This window comes from Vicugna pacos, chromosome 32 (genome assembly GCF_048564905.1).
Source record: "Vicugna pacos chromosome 32, VicPac4, whole genome shotgun sequence".
Classification (NCBI taxonomy): domain Eukaryota; kingdom Metazoa; phylum Chordata; class Mammalia; order Artiodactyla; family Camelidae; genus Vicugna; species Vicugna pacos.
The window spans coordinates 5,003,401-5,025,972 of NC_133018.1; the positions used below are offsets into that span (position 1 = coordinate 5,003,401).

General features: G+C 54.8%; 1 protein-coding gene across 4 annotated transcripts; it reads left to right on the forward strand.

Annotated features, from left to right (window-relative positions):
• The first annotated feature begins 1,599 nt into the window (after positions 1 to 1,599).
• On the forward strand, positions 1,600 to 15,003 carry GAL3ST1 (galactose-3-O-sulfotransferase 1). Of its 4 annotated transcripts, none has more exons than XM_072953124.1 (3): positions 1,600 to 1,775; positions 12,723 to 12,859; positions 13,602 to 15,003. In XM_072953124.1, exons 2-3 carry the CDS (start codon positions 12,732 to 12,734, stop codon positions 14,743 to 14,745), a joined length of 1,272 nt encoding a protein of 423 aa, XP_072809225.1. In that variant the 5' UTR covers positions 1,600 to 1,775; positions 12,723 to 12,731; the 3' UTR covers positions 14,746 to 15,003. The 4 variants fall into 4 exon arrangements, with proteins under 4 accessions (XP_072809225.1, XP_072809223.1, XP_072809224.1 ...); XM_072953122.1 differs by lacking the exon at positions 1,600 to 1,775 and adding an exon at positions 3,447 to 3,467; XM_072953123.1 differs by lacking the exon at positions 1,600 to 1,775 and adding an exon at positions 3,447 to 3,467 and having other exon boundaries at positions 13,605 to 15,003.
• Positions 15,004 to 22,572: the final 7,569 nt, after the last annotated feature.

The window sequence follows — 22,572 nt, forward strand, 5'->3', positions numbered from 1 at the left end:
GATAATGTTACAGAGACTCACTAGTGTCAGGTGTCTAGAGGGAAAAGTACTCAGGAAATGCCGTGATTGTCATCACTTCCTGTTGGAGTCAATCCAGGAGGTAAAAGCCAGTGTCTGAAGGGTCTGTGGGGCCTGAGTTGAAGGTTCCTAGCTTTACCTTGTGGGCTTATGGACAAAACTGCCAAGCACCCCCAACGTGGGCTTTGTCAGCAGGCTGCCTTGAAACCCTGTCTGGGCCATCCTTACAGCTTCCCACCTGGCCCTGGTGGTTCCCTTGCAGAGGCCCAGGGGGACATGCTTTTGCTTGGACTGCCAGTTCCTCGTGGCAGAGTGAGGGCTGAAATCTGGAGCTTGGAATGGTTCCGCAACCTCTCCCAGGTCCAGTAGGGAGTTTCTAAATAGCACCCCCAGGGCACCCCTGTGGATTGAGTGCTGTCAGGAGCAGAGGCTGGGTGGGGAAGGATGGGTTTGGAGCTGGACTTCACTAGGTACATGAGGGCCTTGGCCTCCCCACCCCCTCACTCTGTAGAAGTGTCCAGGCTCTACAGAAGTTTTTTGGGCAGTGTCTTCAGGACCATCCTGTGCAGGGGGAAGGCAGGCGCTTGGTCAGGCTCTCTGGCTGAGGGAGCGGAGAACCCAGGGCCCTTGTCTTGCTGGGCCTCACTGTGGGTGAGAGATGTGTTCCACTTTGACACACTTCATGATTGTCGGGGGAGGGAGCAGGTTCCTTCTAGGGCCTCTGGAGTCTGCAGTCCTGGGGGATGACTTGGGCCTGGGTGCATGTGCATTGCAGGGCCATGGCAGGGGTGCCAGAGAAAGGCTGGAGAGCAGGCCCATCAGATATGGAAAAATCCCTGGCAGCCATGCTGATGTGGAATTTTCCCCATTCCAGAGTCGCCCAGTAATGGCGGGGGCAGTGGGGCTCTGACGTGGCTTATGCCCCTCTGGGTGGCCAGCTGGTTTTGCACTGCCCACAGCTGGAGCTGAGCATTCCCAGCTCCAGGCCGTTATTAGTCCCCATCCTTGGTCCTGCTCCTCTGAGGGTGAAGGAGGGAAGCTGGGGACTGGGAAAAGGTGGATCCTGAATGGGGCACCTGCATCCTGATGGCCCTGTGCTCAGCCCTGATGGGCACCCTGGAGGGGCGGGGTCAGCCGAGACCTCTCAGGGATGTGACCAGCCCCTACTCTCATCAACATTGCAGACGCCAAAAACGTGTGTCTGCACTTTGCGCGGCCTTTAGAGCCGGAGGCCATACTTCCACTGAATGAAAGTTAAGCAACTGTCTAGCCTCCTCCCTTTTTCCCAGAGCTGGGCTGCCCTCACCACCACCACGCCACCCCGTTTCTCGGGCACCCTCGAATCCCCTTCAGGGCTGGGAGCTCGGCCGAGCCTCAGGGTCCGGCGGCGGGACAATGGCCCCGTTTGCACGTCCGAGACAAACGCGCCTTGTTGGGCCGGCGGGCGGGGGCGCGGCGGTGCGCCCCGGCGCGCTGAATGCGGCTTCTGTGCGTCCCGGGCAGGCGCGGAGGGGCGGGGAGGGGGCCGGGACCCGGGGCGCCATTGGCCGCGGCGTCGGGGGGCTGGGCCAAGCTGGCGGCCGCACCTGGCCGGAGCGGGAGCGGGTGCGGCGGCGGCGGCGGCGGGGGCGGGAGCATGGTCCAGGCCGGGCCGAGCCGGGGGACCCGGCGGGTACACCCCGCCGCCTAGTAAGCGCCCCGGGCGGCGCGGCCCGGGGCCGAGCCTGCACTCCAAGCCCGAGAAGGACGGGGACAAGGTACGTCCTGTGAGCCCAGCACCTTCCACCAGCTTGCGCCCTGCCTCAGTCTACCCTCTGGGGTCCAGGCCCGCGCTACCCTAGCCCCAGAACTGGGACTGCTCACGCCAGACCCTCAGACCTGAGGGGTCCGGGAGTGCTACACGGACGCTCCAGGGTCCGCGTGCCCGTCCCGGGGCCAGGGAGGGTGCAGGTTGGTCCTTGCCCGGCCGTTGGTTTTCTTCCCCAGGCTCCTATTTCCAGGGTTTACCCGGTCCTTGGACTTGGGGTGGGTGGGGCTGGAGCTGGGCTGGAGCTGGGAGTTCATTAATGATTAATCTCGGACACTGCGCCAGAGCCGTTGGGGAGGAGGGGCAGGGATCTTCCCTCTTCCCACCAGCCCTCCCCAGAAGAGGGGCGGTTAGAGCAGGGGCTGGGTGTCAGGGTAAAAGACGGATCCCTTCTGCCTGGGGAAGACCCTGTGCTGTCCCACTTAGGAGGCAAAGCCACCAAGGAAAGGCTTGTGGGAGTGGGGCAAACTCTGGATACCCAACAGTTCCCTTGTTTCCTGGACCAGTGCCCAGGAAGGGGGTCCAGCTTGGTCTGCCCCGCTTGGTGCCAAGCCAGCATTTTGGTAACAGCACAGAGCAACACTGTGATCCCTTCCCAGTGGGGACCCCCTTCCCACCTGCCTAGAGCAGAGGTGATAGGTGCACATCTGGCTGCAGTAACCCTAACCAGTGGGAGGGAGGGAGAGAGGGCCGCAGGCCTGACACCTGATCCCTGGGTTGCCAAGGTGACAGGTGCCATGGAAATCTTCAGGAGGACAGTCCAGTTGGGAGAATCCAACCTCTTCCTTTATGAAGAGGGTGACCTGAGGCCCAGAGAGGGTAAGGCTGTGGGCTTGGCTAGACCGGAACAGCCCTATGCTGCTGTACCCTACCTTGCCCTGTGGAGGAGGCATTGTCACTAACCCCATTATCTGAAAGGGGAAACAGGTTCAGGGAGACTCAGTGACTTGCCCAAGGTCACACAGTTCAAAGGTGGCTAAATTGACCCCAGATACAGTGACTTGCCCCAGCCCCCATTTCAAGACCCCAGCCTGGCTCATGACCTCTCTGCCCTTCTGAGGTCCTAGCCTCTTGGAGCTGCCATGGACTCCCCAAACCCCTTCCCCCTTGCCTGCTTAGCTCCCAGCTCTGCCTGACACTCGGGGGGTGGGCAGGCTGCTACCCTGGGAGCAGAGACAACGGAGCCCTGTTCCCAGCTGCCACCTCGGGCTGCTTCCTCCCTGCTTGTCACTAGGGCAGAGCCCTGCCTGATGGAAGCGCCCTGTGGACAGAGAAGCACACCTCCCTGCCTTGCATCCTCTTGTCTGATGAGCATGGGTCCGATATTTGAGGGCATGGGTCCAATGCCCTCCTGTCACCCAGCAAGGGAGGAATGTGTCCCTACGGCCCCTCCCTCTGGGCTCTAAGGGACTGAGTGTGCCATCCTGGTGCAAGAGGCAATGATTAACCTGGGAAAATGACACACAGATGGTGGAATTCCAGGCACAGCAGCAGGTTGGTGAAGGGCTCTTTCTTCCCTCAAACTGGGCGAGGACTATGGACCAACTCCTTTTAGAAGCCCCATCCTCCTCCAGATTGAGAGGGCAGAATGGAGCACTGTGCCCACGGTGGTCAGCAGGCTGGGAGCCAGAGGAGTCGCCAGGTGAGAAGTGATGGTTCAGAGGAAGTGGGGTTTCAGAGGAAACCTACCTCCCAGCCCCAGGGCAGAGATGAGGTGGGGCTTGGGCACCCCCAGATCTGATTCCAGCAGTTTCCAGACTTGCCAGGGGACCCCAGGCAAGTCCTTCCCTCTCTGTGCCTTGGTTTCCTCAGATGTGAGATCTGGGGGTTAGGGACCTTGGGTCTGGAGCACGGGAAGTATAGATGCTTGGATGGGGAGGGGGTGGCCCTCCAGGAGTCCCGCTTCTGCCAGGTGGGTCTAGAAGGGTCAGGATAATAATCTGGGGGTGTGCAAAGGGCTCCGCATGCCTCATCTCATGTGCTCCTCACCTCAAGCCCACAAGAAAGTTGCATTATCCTCATTCGTTAGGGAATGGAGGCTCAGAGAAGGTAGGTCACTTGCCCAAGGTCTTCCAGCTGGGGAGTGGTGGAGCCAGGACTCAGAGCCAAAGCCTCTCCAGGATGAGCAAGGCAGGTGGGCAGATCCAAGGCTTTGTGCATAGCAAGTGCTTAGCACCTTTTGAAGACCTTTGTCCTTTCCATATTTTTATGCAACCAAGTGCATGACATCTGTTTAAAAAACATTTCAGTCATACTGGGAGGTACAGAGAATGGTTAATATCCACTCCCACATACTCACCTCCCGGGTTCTCAGGAATTTTGACTAAGAGAACAGGGACGGACTTCTCCGTTAACCTGTGTTTTGCCACTTCTCATTTAGAGCTACTTGGGGTGACTGAAACCTGCCATCTGGAGGTGTGGTGGTTTTGCCTGGACAAAGCAGTGTAGCAGGCAGACCTGTGGGCTTGCTCGGAGTTTCTGACTGGGCCATTTCGCCCCTCCACAAGTTTCTGAGGCTCAGTTTCCCTGCCATCATGTGAGTTAGCAGGTGACACTAAGGATGTCTGTCCAGGATACAGATGTGGTTGCCATTTGAAATGGTAGAAATAGGTGACGTTGCAAGATCAAAAAGTATCTTCTGAGTCATCAAAGAACATTGATTTCTTCTTAATTAGCTGCCGGGCCCCATGCCCAGCTGCAGCCATTCCCCCAGCCAAGACGGCAGTGGGGGAAAGATGTCAGGGCTTCTCTACATGTTTGGAGGGGGTCCTGCCAGCCAGCAGGCTAAAATGCCCCTCCAGGTGATCCTCCACGTCTCTACTCCAGCGCCCCACTCCAGAGGGCCTCAGAGCGAGGAAGCTTCTGGACTTTTGCTAGTCACTGCCCCAGTGTGCCTGGACTGAGGGCCACCCTCTCCATCTGCACCTTCAACTGTGCAGCTCACACTTCTCAGCTTCTCTGTCCCAGGTCCCTGCTGCCTCTTCCCCACTTTAGGAGATGGAGTTTCAGAGAGGGCCGCATGGCTGCCGAGGTCACACAGCGAGGTGGGGCATGGTTCAGACTAGTCATAGTTCCCTCCTCCTCCAGCCAGACTGCAGTTTTTCAAAATGGAAATATCTTTGTTTTATTTTAATTTTTTTCAAAGTAATACAGACTCTGTAAAACAAAATTATATGTGTGTACTATATTTATGTGTGTACATATATGTGTGTGTATATGTATTTTTTCATGTCATTATAAATTGTGGACATCATTTTAATGAGTATAAAATAGACCATTGGATGAATGTCATATATTTTCTACCATCCCCTATTGCTGGATACCTGTTTCTATTTTTCCCCTTTGCTAAAACACTACAATGAACATCTTTGGGCTTCATCTCAGATCTCTTGTTAGATTTTCTTCTTTGAACAAATTCCCACAGGTAGAAGTGCTGGGTTTTAGACCTGTAATAGTTGCTGTCAAATATGTGCTCTGAGCACTGTAGGGACAGTCTTTCTGCCCTGCTTTTAAAAAAAGTCTTCTCCAGTGTCCCCATGAGACTCCCTTCTAGCCACAGGAAACAGCCCTAGGACACCCTCACCCCACCACCTTCTCTGCCAGAGCCCTGTTTCCTTGTGTGCCCACCAAACAGTACGAATGCCTGCCGACCAGTGAATGGTTCACGGGAGCAGTGGTTCCACAGAATGTTCTGCAGCCAATGGCTTTGGAGGCCCTTTTGTCTCCTTGGGGGTCTCTTCCCCACCCTGTTCCCCTAAGTGCAGGGGTCTTTCTCCTTCCTCACCTGCTCGTCCTCTGACCTCAGTTCCCACCTCTGTGCTCATGACCCCCAAGATCTCCCTCTGGTGCTCTAAGCAGGGGCTCCTTCTGCTCTTTGCACATTCTGCGAGCCTCCCACATCCCCCGGACTCAGTGTGCCCTAAACCCAACCCCCACTTTGACCCCCCAACCCCCACACTAAACCTGCCCCAGTACTAAGCCTCCCCTAATCAGGGACTAGCTCTACCCCCAGCCAGCCAGTCACCCCAACGGGGGATTCTTTCCTCCTCTCCTCCACACCCTGTCACTCACCAGTGCTGTCCATGCCATGGCCTACAGATGGTTCCAGTCCCTTCCTAGCCTTCTCCTTGGTCCAGGTCCCTTCACACCTGGACAGTGTAACACCCAGCCAACCTCTGACACACACACATATTGGACACTCCAGCCAGGCTGAACATTTGTTAGTTTTTCGATTGCCCTGGCTTTTTGCACATGCTTTTCTCTCTGCCTGGCTTATTGTAGGGTAACAGGTGCATTAGCTAATGCTAGCTGTTGTAACAGATAAGCCCCAAGTTCCAAAAGCCTTAACACAAAGGCAGTTTGTTTGTCATTTTCCTGAAATCCAATCAGGTGTTTGGTGAGCAGGGATGCAGAGACCCAGGTTCCTCCTATCTCATGGCCCTGCCCACCTTTAGATCCTTAGAGATGTCCCCATTCATCCAGCAGGTGGGAAAAGAGACCACAGAGAAGGTCTGCCCACTTAACCTTATCAGCTGTCATTCTGCTCGTATTCCATTGGCCAGAATTCAGTTACATGAGGATATTGAACTGCAAGTGCAGATGGGAAATGTAGTTTAGGGAGAAAGGGAACTAACTGCCTTTGGAAAGCAGAAAACACTCAGTAGCTTCTGCCACCGAGCCCTTTAGCCCAGGAAGTCTCCCTGATCATGCCCCTCCCACCTCCCAGGCTGGGTCAGGTGTTTTCTCTCTGCTCCAGGAAGCCCCGCCAGTGGGTCCTCCATCCCAGACCTGCAGCTGTCTGCTTGTCCCTCTGTCACCCGCAGCACCTTGAGCCCGAGCTCCATGCACTGGGCACCATGAACCGCAGTGCTGGGCACAGTGCAGGTGCTCAGTAAATACCTGCAAAACAGATCAATTTAAAACTCACTGTGGTGGGGGGGTGCTTAGCATACACGAGGTCATGGGTTCAATCCCCAGTACCTCCATTTAAAAAAGAGAGAGAGAAAACCTCATTATGATCACAAAAAGATGTCCACAATCTATTGATATGAGGGGGTTGAAAGCAAGTTAAAAACAAAGTGTGCTCCCCAGCAGAGACCCCTCCCATCACCAATATAGACAGAAAAGGAGGAGGCTGGTGCTGAAGCTTAAAGGGTGGTGAACTCTGGGTATGGAGCTCTTTTCACTGTCCTCTCAATATTTTTCTGTAACAGTAAAGTTACAGAAACTTTAAAGTTCAGAAACTTTTTTTCAGTGAGCATGTGCTGCTTTTACAGTTAAAAAAAATTATTTTTTCGTTGGGGGCAGAACCAGCCACAGCCAGTGGCACTGATACTCTGGGAAGAGACCCCTCTGGCGAGGCTGTTCTGTCATCAACGCTCCCTCTTCTGGAAAGCTTGGCTTCAGGTGGCTCTTCTGTTCCTCCCATGCTCTCTCTCTGTGCTCCACCACCACCTGGACAAGGTTCTTGCCCTTGTGTGCCCTGGGCTTGTCACTTCCTCACTTCAGCTCCTTGGGTCCTCAGTTCCCTCGTCTATGATAAAGTAGGGGATAGGGACGGCTCCCTGTAAAGATCCTGAGGATACGTGATACATGGCAAGTCCTGAGCACAGGACCAGACTCTGGTCTAGAGTCCACGCTCATAAACCACTGTGCCTGCTGTTTGATGTCAGCTCTGCCCCTCCTCACCCCCATGCACCTGTCTTCAAGTTAGCTCAGCCCAGTACAGATAAAACATCTCTACCCTGTACTCTGGACCTGATCCAGCACTCAGGGAGATCAGCACTCTGAGTCTTCCTGTGTCTCATAGGTGCTTGGAGGACTGCTCCCTGGCTGGGCGGGGCTGTGGGGGAAAGAGCATTCAGAGCACAGTATCAGATGCTCCCTGACCTATGAAAGTGCTCCGAGTGGGATAAATGACTGTCACAGTAGTGATTATTAACAATTGATGGTGACACCTGGGTCCCCAGAGCCCCATGCATGGGCCATGGTGGGGGCTCTGGGCATCAGAGCTAAAGGAAGGATGTGGGGGCTTTCCTGGGCACCCTCTGTCCATGGGCAAGGCTGAGGCAGACCTGATCGCAGCTAAGAGCAGAGTGTGAGAGGTTCCAGTCCCTGAGCTGAGCCTGAGGGCCGCTGGGTTTAGGACCAAGGCCCCTAGAACTTCCTCTTCCTACCAAGATCTTGGAAAGGATGAGCATCTCTGATCAGCCTGAATCCCTCGAGGCTGGACCAGGGTGTCCCATGCCACCATCCCTCACACAGGGTGGAGGCAGCGCAGGCAGGATTCTGGACTGCACCTCAGTACTGCAGTACTGATGAAGAACTTGGAGCTCTGAGAGGAGAAATCTCATCAGACTCTCCCTGCCCTGGCCAGAGGCTCCGCCTCCAGGAGGCCTTCCAGGCTGAGTTTCTCGCTCTCTGGGCTCTCACAGATTTTAGACAAACCTTGGTGGTCTGAGGTTGTGTCTCAGCATCTTAGCCCTAGAGTTTGGCAAGTCCATGTTTGGATTCTGGTTCTATCTGCCTCTCCTCTAACTGCGTGACCTTGGACAGGTGAGCTCATCTCTCTGAGCCTGGGTATCTTCACCTGTTTGACTCACAGGGCAGACATGAGGCTTAAGTCAGATGTGATCAGAGGAGCAATGACCCTCCCCACCCCACCTGCCTCTCTGCCCCTCCTGTGGCCTTCAAGCCTGTCCCAGGTTCTCCGCAGGGCTCTGCGGCTGCTTGTGTCCTTGATCCAAGGACACCTGGGACCTTGCTGAGCCCTCAGATGAAGGAGCAGCCTGGCTGCTGAGGTCCAGAGAGGATCGAGGAGCACCTAGGGGGCAGAGAGCCAGGGCAGCACCTGCAGGGTACAGGCACATGCCACCTGCTATCCCAGGGGAGGGAACTCATGAATATTCACACCCACTGGAGCATGAGGGAGCCGGCCAGCACACTGCTGGGTGTCATTGGAGCGTTCCTGTTTCCCAGTGACCACAGAGGCAGCCTTGGGAGTCAGACGTGGCTCAGGCAGGGAGAGGGAAGGGGCAGCCAGCCACGGCCCAAGGTGAGTGTGTCTTCCTCTGCTGGGTCCCTGGGGGAGCAGGACACCCGGGAATCAGGCCTGCCTGGTGGTGATGCTGTAGCCCAGAAGGGTCACTGTCCTGTGCTCAGTTTCCCTGTGTGCACGCGGTGGGGGGTGAGTCCTGTTTCTCCTTCATTCCTTGGAGGCTGCTGGTCCAGCCAAACAGGAGCGTTGCTGGGCCTGGCCTGGAGCCAGCTGTCAGCACAGATGGAGGGTGACGTGTCTGGGGGCACTCAGAGGACAGAAGTAAATGGAGTGGGCTAGGGAGCGGGACCGTCTGCCCCGAGTGCCTGGGACTGTCATCACCATAGGCAGAGGAAGGAGACTCAGGTTCTAATCCTATCTTTGCTACTGCTGTGCTTTGTGACCTTGATGGTGGTTCTGCCCTCTCTGAGCCTCAGCCTCCCTGCTGCGCCGTCTTCCAGACTGGAGGATGCTCAGGCTTGGCTGAGATTGTCCTCAGTACCCCATGGCCTTAGTCCTGGGGCCGTCACCTGCTGGCAAACCTCAGCCTTCTGTGATGGACTGTCCAGCTGCACACACCCTCCTTCCCAATGGGCTTGGGCTGGGCCTGGGACACACCAGGCAGAGGCTGCCGTGGACAAGTGGGAGCCTGCACATTGGAGGCCGACAGTCCTGGGCTCAAATCCCAGCCCTGCCCCCTGCCTTGCGACCCTGGACAAGTCACGTCATTTCCCAGAGCCTCAGTTTCTCCATCTGCAAAATGAGGGTGACAGTGGGGTCCGCCTCCCAGGATAGCTGAGTGGGGTCAATAGGATGCTCTGGAGACACCCCCATCCCAGGACCTGGCTTGTAGCAGGGGCTCAAAAGTGAAACCAGAGGGTGGGATGGCCCAGGGTCTGGCACCTGGCAGGGCCTGGCTGGGTTTTTTTGGAGAGGAGTGGGATAGGGAGGTACTGGGGATTGAACCCAGGGCCTCATGTGTGGTAAGACATACTCTGCCTCTGAGCTATGCCCTCCCCCTTGGCTGGGTTTGAGGAAGCCAGTGTAGGGGAATGAACAAATGAATGAAGCAGTGATTGGCGGCCCGGGGGTGGGGTTAGGGGTGGGGGGGTATGCTGGGCGGGGCCAGGCAGAGCCTGATTGGTGGTTCTAGGAGGCTGGTCTGCCCCCTGCTGCCCGACCTCCACCCAGAGCCTTTGCCAGCAGCCTCCCATAGTTCTGGAAAGTGCCCTGGTGAGTGGGGCTCTTGGGGTGGGGTGGGCCCTGGGGATCTTCAGAGGGCAGGAATCTCAATCCTTCCCCACTTTAAAATCAGAGAAACTGAGGCCCAGGGCCCCACTCAGGGTTTGGGCCCAAGTCTGAGGCTCTGGCCTAGCCCAAGGCTCTGCCCTGCTTTAGAGAGGACCCTGGGGAACAGGAGGCTGATGGGGGCACTGGAGGCAGGGGCAGGTTTGTGCTTGGTGGTAGTGGTGGGGGTGGAGGTGGACATACTCTGTTCAAGGGGGCCCACTCTGAGGGCGACAAAGACAGGAACCCGCAGCAGGTCCCCACAGTTTGAGCAAAAACTATGTGCTAGTCACTTTGCCTGCCCCATCTTGAGAAGAGCCAGTGGAGAGGGCTACCAGCTGTCTCATTTTATAGATGAGAAACTGAGGCTCCAAGGGGTTCCTGTGACTGAAACACAGGCCCGGGGCTTCCAGGCCGGCACCTCCCTCTCCTGGGCCCTCTCCGTGATCAGACCGTCACTAGCTGACTTTCCCCACCTCACAAGCTTTATGACCTATTACTTAAATATATTAAATGCATTTTATTGCCTTTTCCTGATTAAAAATACAGGCTCCTTAAAAAAAAATGCAACCCTTACAGAAATGCATAATGTAGAAAAATATTCCCTTGTGTACTCCTTCCTCACTGTTAAAACTCAGAACACGTCCCTCCAGTTGTTTCTTTGTGGGCCTATGCATATTTACTTATTGCATATATGGATTTAGGGGCACCGTGTCCGGAACTTTCTTTTTTCACAATACAGCATGGTGCGGGGAGGGTATAGCTCAGCGGTAGAGTGCATGCTTAGTATACACGAGGTACTGAGTTCAATCCCCAGTACCTCTATTAAAATAAAAATAAATTAAAAACCTAATTACTTCCCTCTTAAAAATTAAACATTTAAAAAAAAATAGAGCATAGTGTGTTTTTGAGCCAGTCCACTCAGGTCCACCTTGTTTGTTTCCATTGGGTACAGATGGCTCCATCTGAGGATGGGCCTTGCTTTGTATGACTGTCCCCAGCGGATGGATGCTCAGGCTGGTTGTTTTTTGGGGGGGGACTGTTTCTTTTTTTCTATTTCTGATCAAGCTGCCATGAACACGAAAGCATGGGTGACTATGCCCAAGTATTTCTGTGGAATAGTTGGAATTGGGAGACCTTGTACCTTCCTCCTTGGATAGGATTGCCTTGTGGAAACACTCTCGTCCACCCCGACCCTGTCCACCTTGGCCACTTAGGAGCGAGCAGAGATACGTCATTGTCACCAGGGAAGCCAAAATTCCCTCTCGTATAGTTTCTTCCTCTGCAGATTGCTTCTTCACATCTTTTCCTGTGAGGAGAAATTCTAGATGGTAAGCGGAGGTCTCAGGGACTGGTCAAGGAGGCCCGGAGTGCCCTTTCTCTGGGAAAGGTTTGTGGGTGCTTCCAGTCACTTTTCCAGGGGGAAGTACTTGGGGTCCTCCTCCAGGCTGGCTGGCTGGCCCCTGGCTGCAGGGACAGTGGCAACATGCCATGCGTGTGATCACGGGGCAGCAGACATGACCTCTCATGGCCTCAGAGGCCCAGGGCCCAGTGCAACATATGCCAGAACAGGAGTGGAAAGTTTTCGCTGTGGCCTGGCAGCTAAGGGGACAAGGCCCCCGGGCCCCAGCTCTCTCCTGGACCCCGTCGCTCAGCCTGAACTGGCCCCATTATAGCTCATGCCTCAGTCCCCTGCTGACAGGATGGACCCAAAACCTACCCCGAAAACTAAAAACAAACAACAAAGCAGGATAGCCAGTTAAACTTGATTTTCAGATTGACATTGAATAATTTTTAATGTAAGTATATCCCATATGATATTTGGGAAGCACTTGAACTAAAAAGATTTTTATTTGTTGTTTATATGAAATTCAGATTTTCCTAGTTAACCCAGCCTACCGGCAACTGGAGAACAAGTGGGTGTGTGGGCGGAGACCTGACTGCTGTGTGATCTGAGCCCCCTCCTTCCTCACTCTGAGCCTCAGTTTCCCCATCTGGCTCCCCTACAGCCCCCATGGGCACTGGGGCCAGTGAAAAGAGATGAGGAGCCTCGACCCCCACACTGGGCAGCTGGGAAGGGTGGCGAAGGGGACAGGTGGGCTGGCTGGGCCTTCTGAAAGGTGAGGTATTCAGGGCCCAGGCCCCTCCCTGTAGACAATCCTGGCTTCAGGCCTGGAGGGACAGAGCCCTGGGAAAGGGTCTTCTTTGCCTATTTAGATGATTTTGGTATGAAGCCCCAAAAGCTATAAAAAATTAACTAAGGAACACCTGTCAGCTTCACAATGAAAACCGAACCAGGCAGCAAAAAACCAAACCAAACCAAACCAAAAACCTGAGCCAGGCAGCAGAACCTTCTCCCTGCCGCACCCCCTAACCTCTCTCTGCGTTGGCCTTGGCCACCATGTCCATCGGCAACCCAGCGTCTCTTTGTGCGTTTATCTCTCTGTCTCTGTCTGGACCCTGCAGGCAAAGGCAGGTTCCCAGTGTGGAAGGCTGCCTCTCAACCCAGCCAGGCCTAGGATGGCGGTGGGGGCTCCCTGGGGCCGGCTTCCTGATGCTGTGTTTCCCCCGTAGGTGTCTGAGATGCTGCTGCAGAAGAAGCGCTGGGAGTCGATGGCCAAGGGGCTGGTGCTGGGAGCACTCTTCACCAGCTTCCTGCTGCTGCTGTACTCCTACGCCGTGCCCCCGCTGCACACCGGCCTGGCCTCCACGTGAGTGGCCCTGCTGGGTGTCGGGGGGTGGGGGAAGGGTGGGGGAAGGGTGACTCCCACCCCGATGATCACCTCCTGGGCAGCCCCCAGCTGTGCCCTACATGAGGCTGTGCCAGGGCAGAACTCACCGTGAAATGCCCGGCCTCAGTGTCCTCACCTGAGGACCTATCATCAAGCATGAGAATCAACACTATCTGTACACAGGGCTCAGAGTCATCCTCTGAGGCTCCAGTGGGGCCGGGAGGTGGAGGTGACTTGTCCAAGAGCACTGAGCTGGCACAAGGCCTGGATTCAAACTGGGGTCTGTCTGCCTCCAAGCCTGGCTCCTAACCATGAGGCCACCCCACCTCCCCACAGGGCTGCTCAGCTCAGGCCTGGCACAGCCTGGGCCCTTAGTTGGAGGTATTAAGTTGAACTAGAAGAAATTGCTAATAATGGACCATTTTTGGCCTGCAGAGTTTCATGGGGTCCCATCTAATGCTACTTAATGATAAATGTGTATCATAGTGGCCGTGAATGAGACCTGTTATTGTTCTCTCAGCAACACCACATATAGGGCCTGCTATTATCCCCATTTCACAGATGAGGAAAGTGAGGCCAGAGAGGCCAAACTGCCTGCCTATGTCTTGCAACCTGAACCCTGGCCAGTCTGATCCCCACCACCATCCCCTGCAGCCCTGCTCTCTAGACCCCAGGGCCCAGGGGGCGGAGTCCTGAGGCTCTACCACCACTCTATTCCCAGCAGGACCTCCGAGGGCGCAGCACCCTGTTCCCCCGCTCCAAGTGAGCCCGAGCCTGTGACCTCGGCCAATGGCTCGGCTCGGGGCTGCCAGCCGCGGCGGGACATCGTGTTCATGAAGACGCACAAGACGGCCAGCAGCACGCTGCTCAACATCCTCTTCCGCTTCGGCCAGAAGCACGGGCTCAAGTTCGCCTTCCCCAACGGCCGCAACGACTTCGACTACCCGGCCTTCTTCGCGCGCAGCCTGGTGCAGGACTACCGGCCCGGCGCCTGCTTCAACATCATCTGCAACCACATGCGCTTCCACTACGACGAGGTTCGGGGCCTGGTGCCGCCCAACGCCACCTTCATCACGGTGCTCCGCGACCCCGCCCGCCTCTTCGAGTCCTCCTTCCACTACTTCGGCTCCGTGGTGCCCTTCACGTGGAAGCTCTCGGGCCAAGACAAGCTGGCCGAGTTCCTGCAGGACCCCGACCGCTACTACGACCCCCACGGCTACAACGCTCACTACCTCCGCAACCTGCTCTTCTTCGACCTGGGCTACGACAGCGACCTGGACCCCAGCAGCCCGCAGGTGCAGGAGCACATCCTGGAGGTGGAGCGCCGCTTCCACCTGGTGCTCCTGCAGGAGTATTTCGACGAGTCGCTGGTGCTGCTCAAGGACTTGCTGTGCTGGGAGCTGGAGGACGTGCTCTACTTCAAGCTCAACGCCCGCCGCGCCTCGGCCGTGCCGCGCCTCTCGGGCGAGCTGTACCGCCGCGCCACGGCCTGGAACGAGCTGGACGCCCGCCTCTACCGCCACTTCAACGCCAGCTTCTGGCGCAAGGTGGAGGCGTTCGGGCGGGAGCGCATGGCCCGCGAGGTAGCCGCCCTGCGGCGCGCCAATGAGCGCATGCGTCGCATCTGCATCGACGGCGGCGACGCGGTGGACGCCACCGCCATCCAGGACGCGGCCATGCAGCCCTGGCAGCCGCTGGGCGCCAAGTCCATCCTGGGCTACAACCTCAAGAAGAGCATCGGGCGGCGGCACGCGCAGCTCTGTCGGCGCATGCTCACGCCCGAGATCCAGTACCTGACGGACCTGGGCGTCAACCTGTGGGTCACCAAGCTCTGGAAGGTCATCCGGGACTTTCTGCAGTGGTGACGTCCCGCCCGCTGAGGAGGGCCAGGCAGGGTTCCTCTGGCCTCCGCCGCGGCCCTCCTGGTGCCACCCCAGCCCCTGGGGTGAGATGGGGCTGCTGCCAGGTCTGGGCCCACCGCACAGGGCCTGAGATCAGTATTTGACTAGTTGTAGTTTTTTTTTAAATTACATTCCTTTCCCTCTGAAAAAGAATGTTCTATTTCCTGTCTCCCCTTAAAGGGGAGACTTCAAAAGTAAAAGAATTTAATGTGTTTTTGTTAATCAGCCTCAGTGGTGCTGACTGGCGGGGCTCTGGGGGGTGACTGCTGGGGATTGGGGGACCCCCCCCAGGGAGCATGGCGGTACCTCTGTGAGTGTGTCTGTGAGACGAAGCCCAGTGGACTGGCATCTGTCACCTGCTGAAGCCCGTGTAGTTGAAGGGCTCCCATGAGCTCCCAAGACCTGAAAGATGGTGTGTGTGTGTGTGTGTGTTTGTGTGTGTGTGTGTGTGTGTTTGTGTGTGTGTGTGTGAAAGAGAGACACACACACACACACACACACACGGAGGTGGGGAGCAGTTGGAGGAGCACTGAGCAGCAGGCCCTGGGCCCAGGCTGAGGGTTCCTTGTGCAATCTCTTAATCATCACAATAACCCTCTGAGGTAGGCACAAGTACCATCCCACATTACACATGTGGGAAGGGATATTCTGAGAGCAGAAAGGGATTGTTGTGGTCACACTGCAGGATGTGTCAGACCCAGTACTAAGCCATCTCCTCAGAACTCCACACCCCTTCCATCTCCAGTGCTTGTTCACCCCATCCCTGGCTGCCCCCTCTCTCCTACTGACCACTCCAGGCTGCCTCACCACCTGCTTGCTCTCTAGCCCTACCTAGGTCCTGGGTTTCCCCTTCTACCCTGGGGTCCAGTTTAATTAACCCAAAAAATATTTGGTATTCACTAGATGTCTGTTGTGCCCCTCAGCCTTGAGCATACGGCAGTCAGCAAGTTGGTCCAGGCCCTCCTGGAGCTCATGTCCAGAGAGCAACCAAGGCATGTCAGGTATGATCAACCAGAGTGGGGATACGTCAGCTCTAACCACCTGCCGCCCTCAGCTTTCTCAGGGGGATAGAGGCCTTTCCTAGGGCACAGGACTCTCGGGTCAGCAGCCAGATGGGAAAGACAGAAACCACAGCTGGGAGGTTCTTTATGGAAGACCTATTTGTGCCAGGCTCCAACATCCCAGCTTTACAGACCAAAGCTCAGAGAGATTAAGTGACCTACTCAACGTCACACAGCTAATTAGTGCCAGAGTCAGAATTCAAAGCCAGATCAGTTAGCTCTTAAGCCCTCCCTGGGCTTGAGTCAGTCTTCCTTCTGGGAGTGAGCTTCTGGTCCAAGCAGGGTGGGAAGGAGTTAGGGTGACCAACTGTGCCAGTTTCCTGGGACAGTCCTGGTTTTAGCACTGAAAGTTCCCACATCCCAAGAAATTCCCCAGTCCTGTGCAACCAGGATGGTTGGTCAGTCTGGGACAGATTTGACCCCACCAACCCCCAGGACCACTGCCTGCACCCTCATAATATTCTTTGTGGCAAGAAATAAGCACACCCTTGGAGAGAAATAAGCAAAAATAAATAAATAAAATTGACAATAGCTAAGACTATTTTCAGGAAAAGATGTGACTCGCATTTATTACATAATTCTCCTCCCTTTTATTAATCAAAGAGAGACATGAATTAGTGCAATATGATATCATCCTGGGTTTGTGGAACCCCCTAATTCTATTTCTTTAGACCCTGAAGGGTCTAGAAATGCCATTAATATATTATACATATTACATTATTTATTATTATTAATATTGGCACTCCTAGGCCCTTAGGAATCCAGGAACAACTCTGGCAGTTAGTAGATGCCAAGAATATAAATGACTTCATTAGCATTTACTGTCTGCCTGGTTTGTTTTAAAAGCGTTATAGTTATTAACTTATTTATTAATGTAATTAATATTTTGATAATGAGTCATTGCCAGGTATTGAGCAACCACTCTGTGCCCAGTCCTGTGCCATGTGGGGGCTTGCACAATTCCCTCTGCTTTCCCCAGGAGGCACAGAGAGGCAGAGCAACCAGTCCAGGGTCACCCAGCCAGGTGACCATAGAAGCAGGATGCAAACCTAGGTCAGTCAGATGCCAAGGCTGGTGCTCTCGGCCTCTAGATCTTCAGGACTGAGGGCTCTTCCATGGCTGAAAAAGTGTGAGGTCTCCAAGGGGCCCTGCAGGTGTAGCTTTCAGGAACCAGACTGCTCTTTCTACACCTGGACAACAGAGGGGGCCATGGTACCAAGTTTAGTCTTGCCCAGTTCTGACATTCCGGGCCAGAGGGGGCTAGGGGCACCCACTGTGACCAGGCATCTGTAGGCCTGACTCCTGAAAGCCAGGGCAGGGATCAAGGCTGCCCCCGGGAGAAATTCAGTGAAACCATGTGTTCTCTGTTATGGGTGAAATTGTATTCCCTAAAAAGATAATGTTGATGTCCTAACCCCCAATTCCCTATGACTGATATTATTTGGATATAGGGTCTTTGTACATATAATCAAGTGAAGATGAGGTCATTGGGATGGGCCCTAATCCAATATGGCTGGTGCCCTGATAAGACGTGGAAATGGCACGTGAAGTCGCAGACGACACGCAGGGACAATGCCACGTGAAGACAGGCAGAGGCTGGCGTGATGCAGTTGCTAGCCAAGGAATGCCCAGGGAGATAGCCACCTCCAGAAGCTAAGAGGCAATGAAGGATTCTACCCAGAGCTTCAGAGGGAACGTGGCACTGCTGACACCTTGACCTCAGACATCTGGCTTACAGAACTGTGAGAGAATAAACTTCTGTTGTTTTAAGCCACCTAGTTCGTGGTACTTCCTTACAGCAGCCCCAGGACACTAACACACTCTCCTGGGTCAGGCCTCTGCCTTCAACCTGGACCCCTTCTCAACTCCCTCTCCTGGGTTTGCCCATAGGACTCACCCTCCACCTGCAGCCAGAGGTCTTCCTCTGCTCTGGCCCTCCATGGCCCCCGTTGCCCTTGGGGAGAAGCCATGGAGCTGCACCCCTCTGGGGCTTCGCATCTGCTGTTCCCTCTACTGTAACTAACACTGCTAAGTGTTTTCAAAGCAAGCTCTGCCGCCTGCTTCAGGCATCCTTCCCTGACAGCCCAGTCCCCAGGCTACCATAGGACCTCCGGGCTCCCCATCTCAGCTCTCCTCATCCAGGGCCAGAACTGGAGATCTGCTGTTCTGTGAGGCTCCTCCAGGGCGGGGCCTGGGTTTTCAGGCCCTCTGCTTCTCTTTTCCAAGCTCCAGGGAGGAACAGTCAGGGGCTCGCAGAGCAGGGAAGCCTTTGGCTGAGAATCGGGCATGAAGCCCAACCCATGATCCTAGATTAGTCGAGGCTGCTGATGCCCTGCCTGGGTCCCCTGCCCGGGTCCCCTGCCCATGTCCCCTTCCTGTATCCGTCAACCCTTCCTCCAGCCTCCAGAGCCAGATGCCCAGCAGGCCACAAGACCAGCAGAACTGACAGCCCCTGGAGCAGCCCTCAAGCAAAGACTGCGTGGAGCTGGTGTCTAAAGACCCTCTGGCCTCGGGTGGGACTCTGAGGCTCGTGTTTCACACTGTCTCCCATTATGCACATTGGGATCAGGCTCTTCCTTCCTTGATTACCTTCCTGTACAGCTGCCTCCTCCCCTCTGTCTCACTTCCTTACTCCCCTACTTTTGCTCCCTGGGATCACCTCCGGGACAAACTCTTTGCACGGCAGTCTCAGACAAGTACCTATTGTATGCAGGTCCTGTGCATGCAGCCTCTGCTAGGGGTGAGTTTGGCCTTCTTGACTCAGCGAGGCATCTGATGGCACCACAGTTGCAGACAGTGGGGGACTGAGGGGCAGGGTGGAGAGCAGCCTCTGTATGTGACAGTAGGCGGTGTCACTTTCAGTATGCAGTGGGGCAAGCATCACTGCCCTCATTTTACAGATGAGGATTTGAATCCAGAGCAGCCAGACCAGGGGCCAGTGCCTTAGACACCCAGAAAGGAATAGACCTCCCTCCCCTCTGCCAGTTGCCCGAAAGTAGGGACTAGAAGCCCTGCCAGCTGGGCTAAAGACAGGCGACCTGGAGGGAGCCAAAGTGGGCCCTGTACCCAGGACCAGAGAGCTGGACCCCATCTCTGTCACCATGGGCAGTGTGAGTAGACAGAACTGAGTGGCCTGAGCCCATCGCAGGAGAGGACGCTGGCCCCGGTGAGTGGGGGGAGAGAGCCTTATACTAGCCAATTTCACCTTCTGCCCCAGGAGATGAAGCCCCCAAGTCCCCTGAGGTCCCTCTGAGCTCTGAACCTCTGGGTCTCTTCCCAGCTCTCAGGGTCATAGTGGCCAGCGTCTACACCAGCGCTATTGGACAGAGACATAACACGAACCACAAATGCGAGCCATGTGTGTCATTTAAAAATTTCCAGTAGCCCCACTGAAAAAAGTGAAAAGAAATAAGTGAAGTTAATTTTAATATTTTCTTTAAACCAATAGAGCGAAATTATCATTTCAGATATAATCAATATTAAAATTATCACTGAGGTTTCTTTGTACTAAGTCTTTGGAATCCTGCCGGTATGTATCTCATACTCACAGCGGATCTCAGTTCAGACTGGTCACATGGCTACCGTACCAGGCAGTGCAGGTGAGGGTGGCTGGCCCAGAGAGCGAAGTCAGGTCACGACCTTAGCTGTGACCCGGGGGAGGCAGGAGCAGCCATGTTTTCCTTTCAAGCCTGTGAGCTCTTCATGAGGTCCATAGGGCCTTTCCCTCATGGTTGAACACTGCAGGCGTGGGCTCCAGGGAGAGTCACACACGTCTATAGCAGGGAGGGCGTGACTGGGCCACGGAGGCCTCTGTTCCTGCTCTCCAAGGGTCCTGCATCTGGAAGAGGGCATATTCCCCCACGTGCCAGGAATGAGTCCTCTTGTAAGAAAACTAGGGTCAAGAATTGGGTTCAGATCTTAGATGAGCAAATCCCATCACCAGTTCTATCCTCAGTTCTCTCATCTGGGGAATGAGGATGCCAGGAGTATCATGTCAGGATTAATTCAATGCTTAGCCCAGGGCGAAACACTCCCTCGTGTTCCTGAGGACAAAGGTTCTCAGCTCACTTAGGGTGAGGGGCCCAGAGCTAGTCCTCTGAGCCCCCATTTGGAGGCTGGGGAGACCGAGACCCAGAGAGAGGGGAAGTGACTCAGGCAAGGCCACGCCGGGACTGCTGACTCCTTGTCCAGATTCATCAGTACTGAAGGCTGGCTGTCGCCCACGGTCAGTGATATTTACACAGGAGTGCCCTCAGCCCTCAGACACTTCAGGATGGGCTGGGCACCTGCTACACTCCTAAGGATTGTCTGGTTGAGCATCCTCTTCCAGGCTGGGGTCAGGCTAGCTGTCACTCAGGCCTGGATGATGGGCCCTGGACCAGATACATGATTTGCCTCCCAACTCTGCCACTTGCTGACTGTGTGACGCTGGGCAAATTGCTCAACCTCTCTGAGCCTCCACTCCATGTTGCTTACCCTCCCAGCTGAACTGGTCTGGAGGCTCCCTGAGGATGGAAATCAGGGCCCTGAAGAGAGGCCCTCCCTGCCCCTACAGATGTGAGGGAAGAATCAGGTCACAGATCTCATTTAAGCCACATTTCATCCTCTCTGAAGCTTTGTGTGGGGGGCTCACAACTATCCCATTTCCCAGAGGGGAAAGGGAGCTGGCATGACTTGACCCAGGCCTGTGCTCCCCCAGCACTGGTGGGCTCCCCCTTCTCAGATGTCCCCTTTCCTAAGGGCAAGCGAGATCCATAGGCCTGAAGGAGTCCAGCCAGTCCCCTGATGGCATGGGGCACTGTGGAAACCCTCTGCCCAGATCTCTCCCCGCTTGGCCCTCGGTCCTGGGAGAACATCCAGGATGTCCCTTCCATCCAGCCCAGTGCTGATGATTCCTTTCTCCTACTCCGCCCCGAGGGAAGGATAAACAGTAGAGTGGGATGAAGGTCAAGGACACAAAAGAGGAGTGTATTAGGTATCTCTTGTGTCACAAATTAAACAACCACAAACACTATCTCCCAGTTTCTGTGGTCAGGAATTATGGAGGGGCTTAGTGGGCTGGTTCTGGCTCATTGTCTCTCATTAGGTTCCAGACAAGCCATCAGCCACAGTGGCAGTCATCTGATGCTTGACTGGGGCTGGAGGATCTGCTCCCGAGACGTCTCATGTATCTGGCAAGTCAGCGCTGGCTGTTGGCAGGAGGCCTCAGTTCCTCCTCACAGCGGCCACCCCAGAGGACAGTTTGAGTGTCCTTCCAACATGGCAGCTGGCTTCCTCAGAGCAAGTGATCCCAGAGAGCAAGGAGGCTCTCTCCTTGCTCTCTCTCTCCTCAAGGAGGAGGTGGTAACGTCTTTATGACCAAGCCTTGTACGTCAGGTTCCCGTCACCTAGTCACACAGGTCAGCTCTGCTCAGCGTGGGAGGGGGACTAAATGAGGGTGCAAATACCGTGGGATGAGGATCACTAGAGGCCATTGTGAGTATGGAGAGATGAGGCTGAATGAGTCGTGGGCCCACCCCCAGGCCCTGCAGGCCACCTGGAGAATCTGGCTTTTTGAGTAAGCGGGACTGGAAGTTGGGGAGTGAAATCTGACTCCCGCTTTGCAGAGCTTTGAGGGAGGCTTGTGGGGAATGGAGCATAGGGAGCAGGTGGAAGGATTCAGGGAGAGGCGGCTGCAGAGTGCGGGCCTTAACCTTTCCTCTCTGAGTCTCTCCTGCCTCATCCATGTTGGACCCACATTTCCTTCCATCTCTCTCCTGTCCCCATCCCTAGCTCTGGTGGAGCCCAGGGATACTCTGGGAGGCCCCCAGTGGTTGCAGGCAGAGAGGCCTGGCCTGGTGTCCTGGGTCCCTGCAGAGGCTTGGGCCGGAGGGGTCTCCAGCTCCTCCTGTATCTCTGCAGCCTGTGAAGTTCTGGAAGCAAAAGGATCTGGACAAAAAGCCCCACCAAGGAGGCAGGATATTAAAGAAACAAATCAGACCAAGGATTCCTAAAAACAGGAAAGCACAAAAAGAAATTTAAGAAGAAGGAAAGTTCATTTTAAGTTGTAAACAAACAAGTCCTGCATGAAAGGCATGAACTTCCGATGTCTGATCGAGGTAACAAAGGATGTTTAAATATAAACAGTAAATTCAGCCTGAGAACCGTCAGCTCAGGCTTTAATCACCTGAGAAGCCCCTCCTTCCCACATCCATGTGGCCCAATCCAGAGTTAACTGGTCAATAACTCAGAGCTGTAACACCAAAAAATACCTAATAAAAAGTTACCTTTTTCATTTCGGTCTATTCAGATTAAAATTCCAACAAAATAGTAAAAAACTGATACTGAAATTCAAGGATGTCAAAGTATACGACTGTAACCCTGTGGCTACATCATAGGAAGGTATGAAAACAAGCATCAAAATGATCAATAAACAAATTAATTTCAGATGGGATGTTTAGGAACAAGCTTAAGTAAAATTGTAGTAAGTTTTTGGATTCCCTGGATTTCTGCATTTTCTAGTCATGGGATTTGAAGTGCTCAAAACCATCAGGTGTAATGAATGTGTAATTTACAAGTAGAACATGACTCCCACGGGCCAGGCACCGAGCAACATCCAGATCCTCAGTAATCTCCAAGCAAGTCTGCGACACAGCTCTGGTTGGGATGGAGGTGAGGCTCTGACCTGCCCCTGCTCACTTTGCTCCTCCATGCTGCCCTCCCACCTCCATCATGAATTTATGCAACAGCA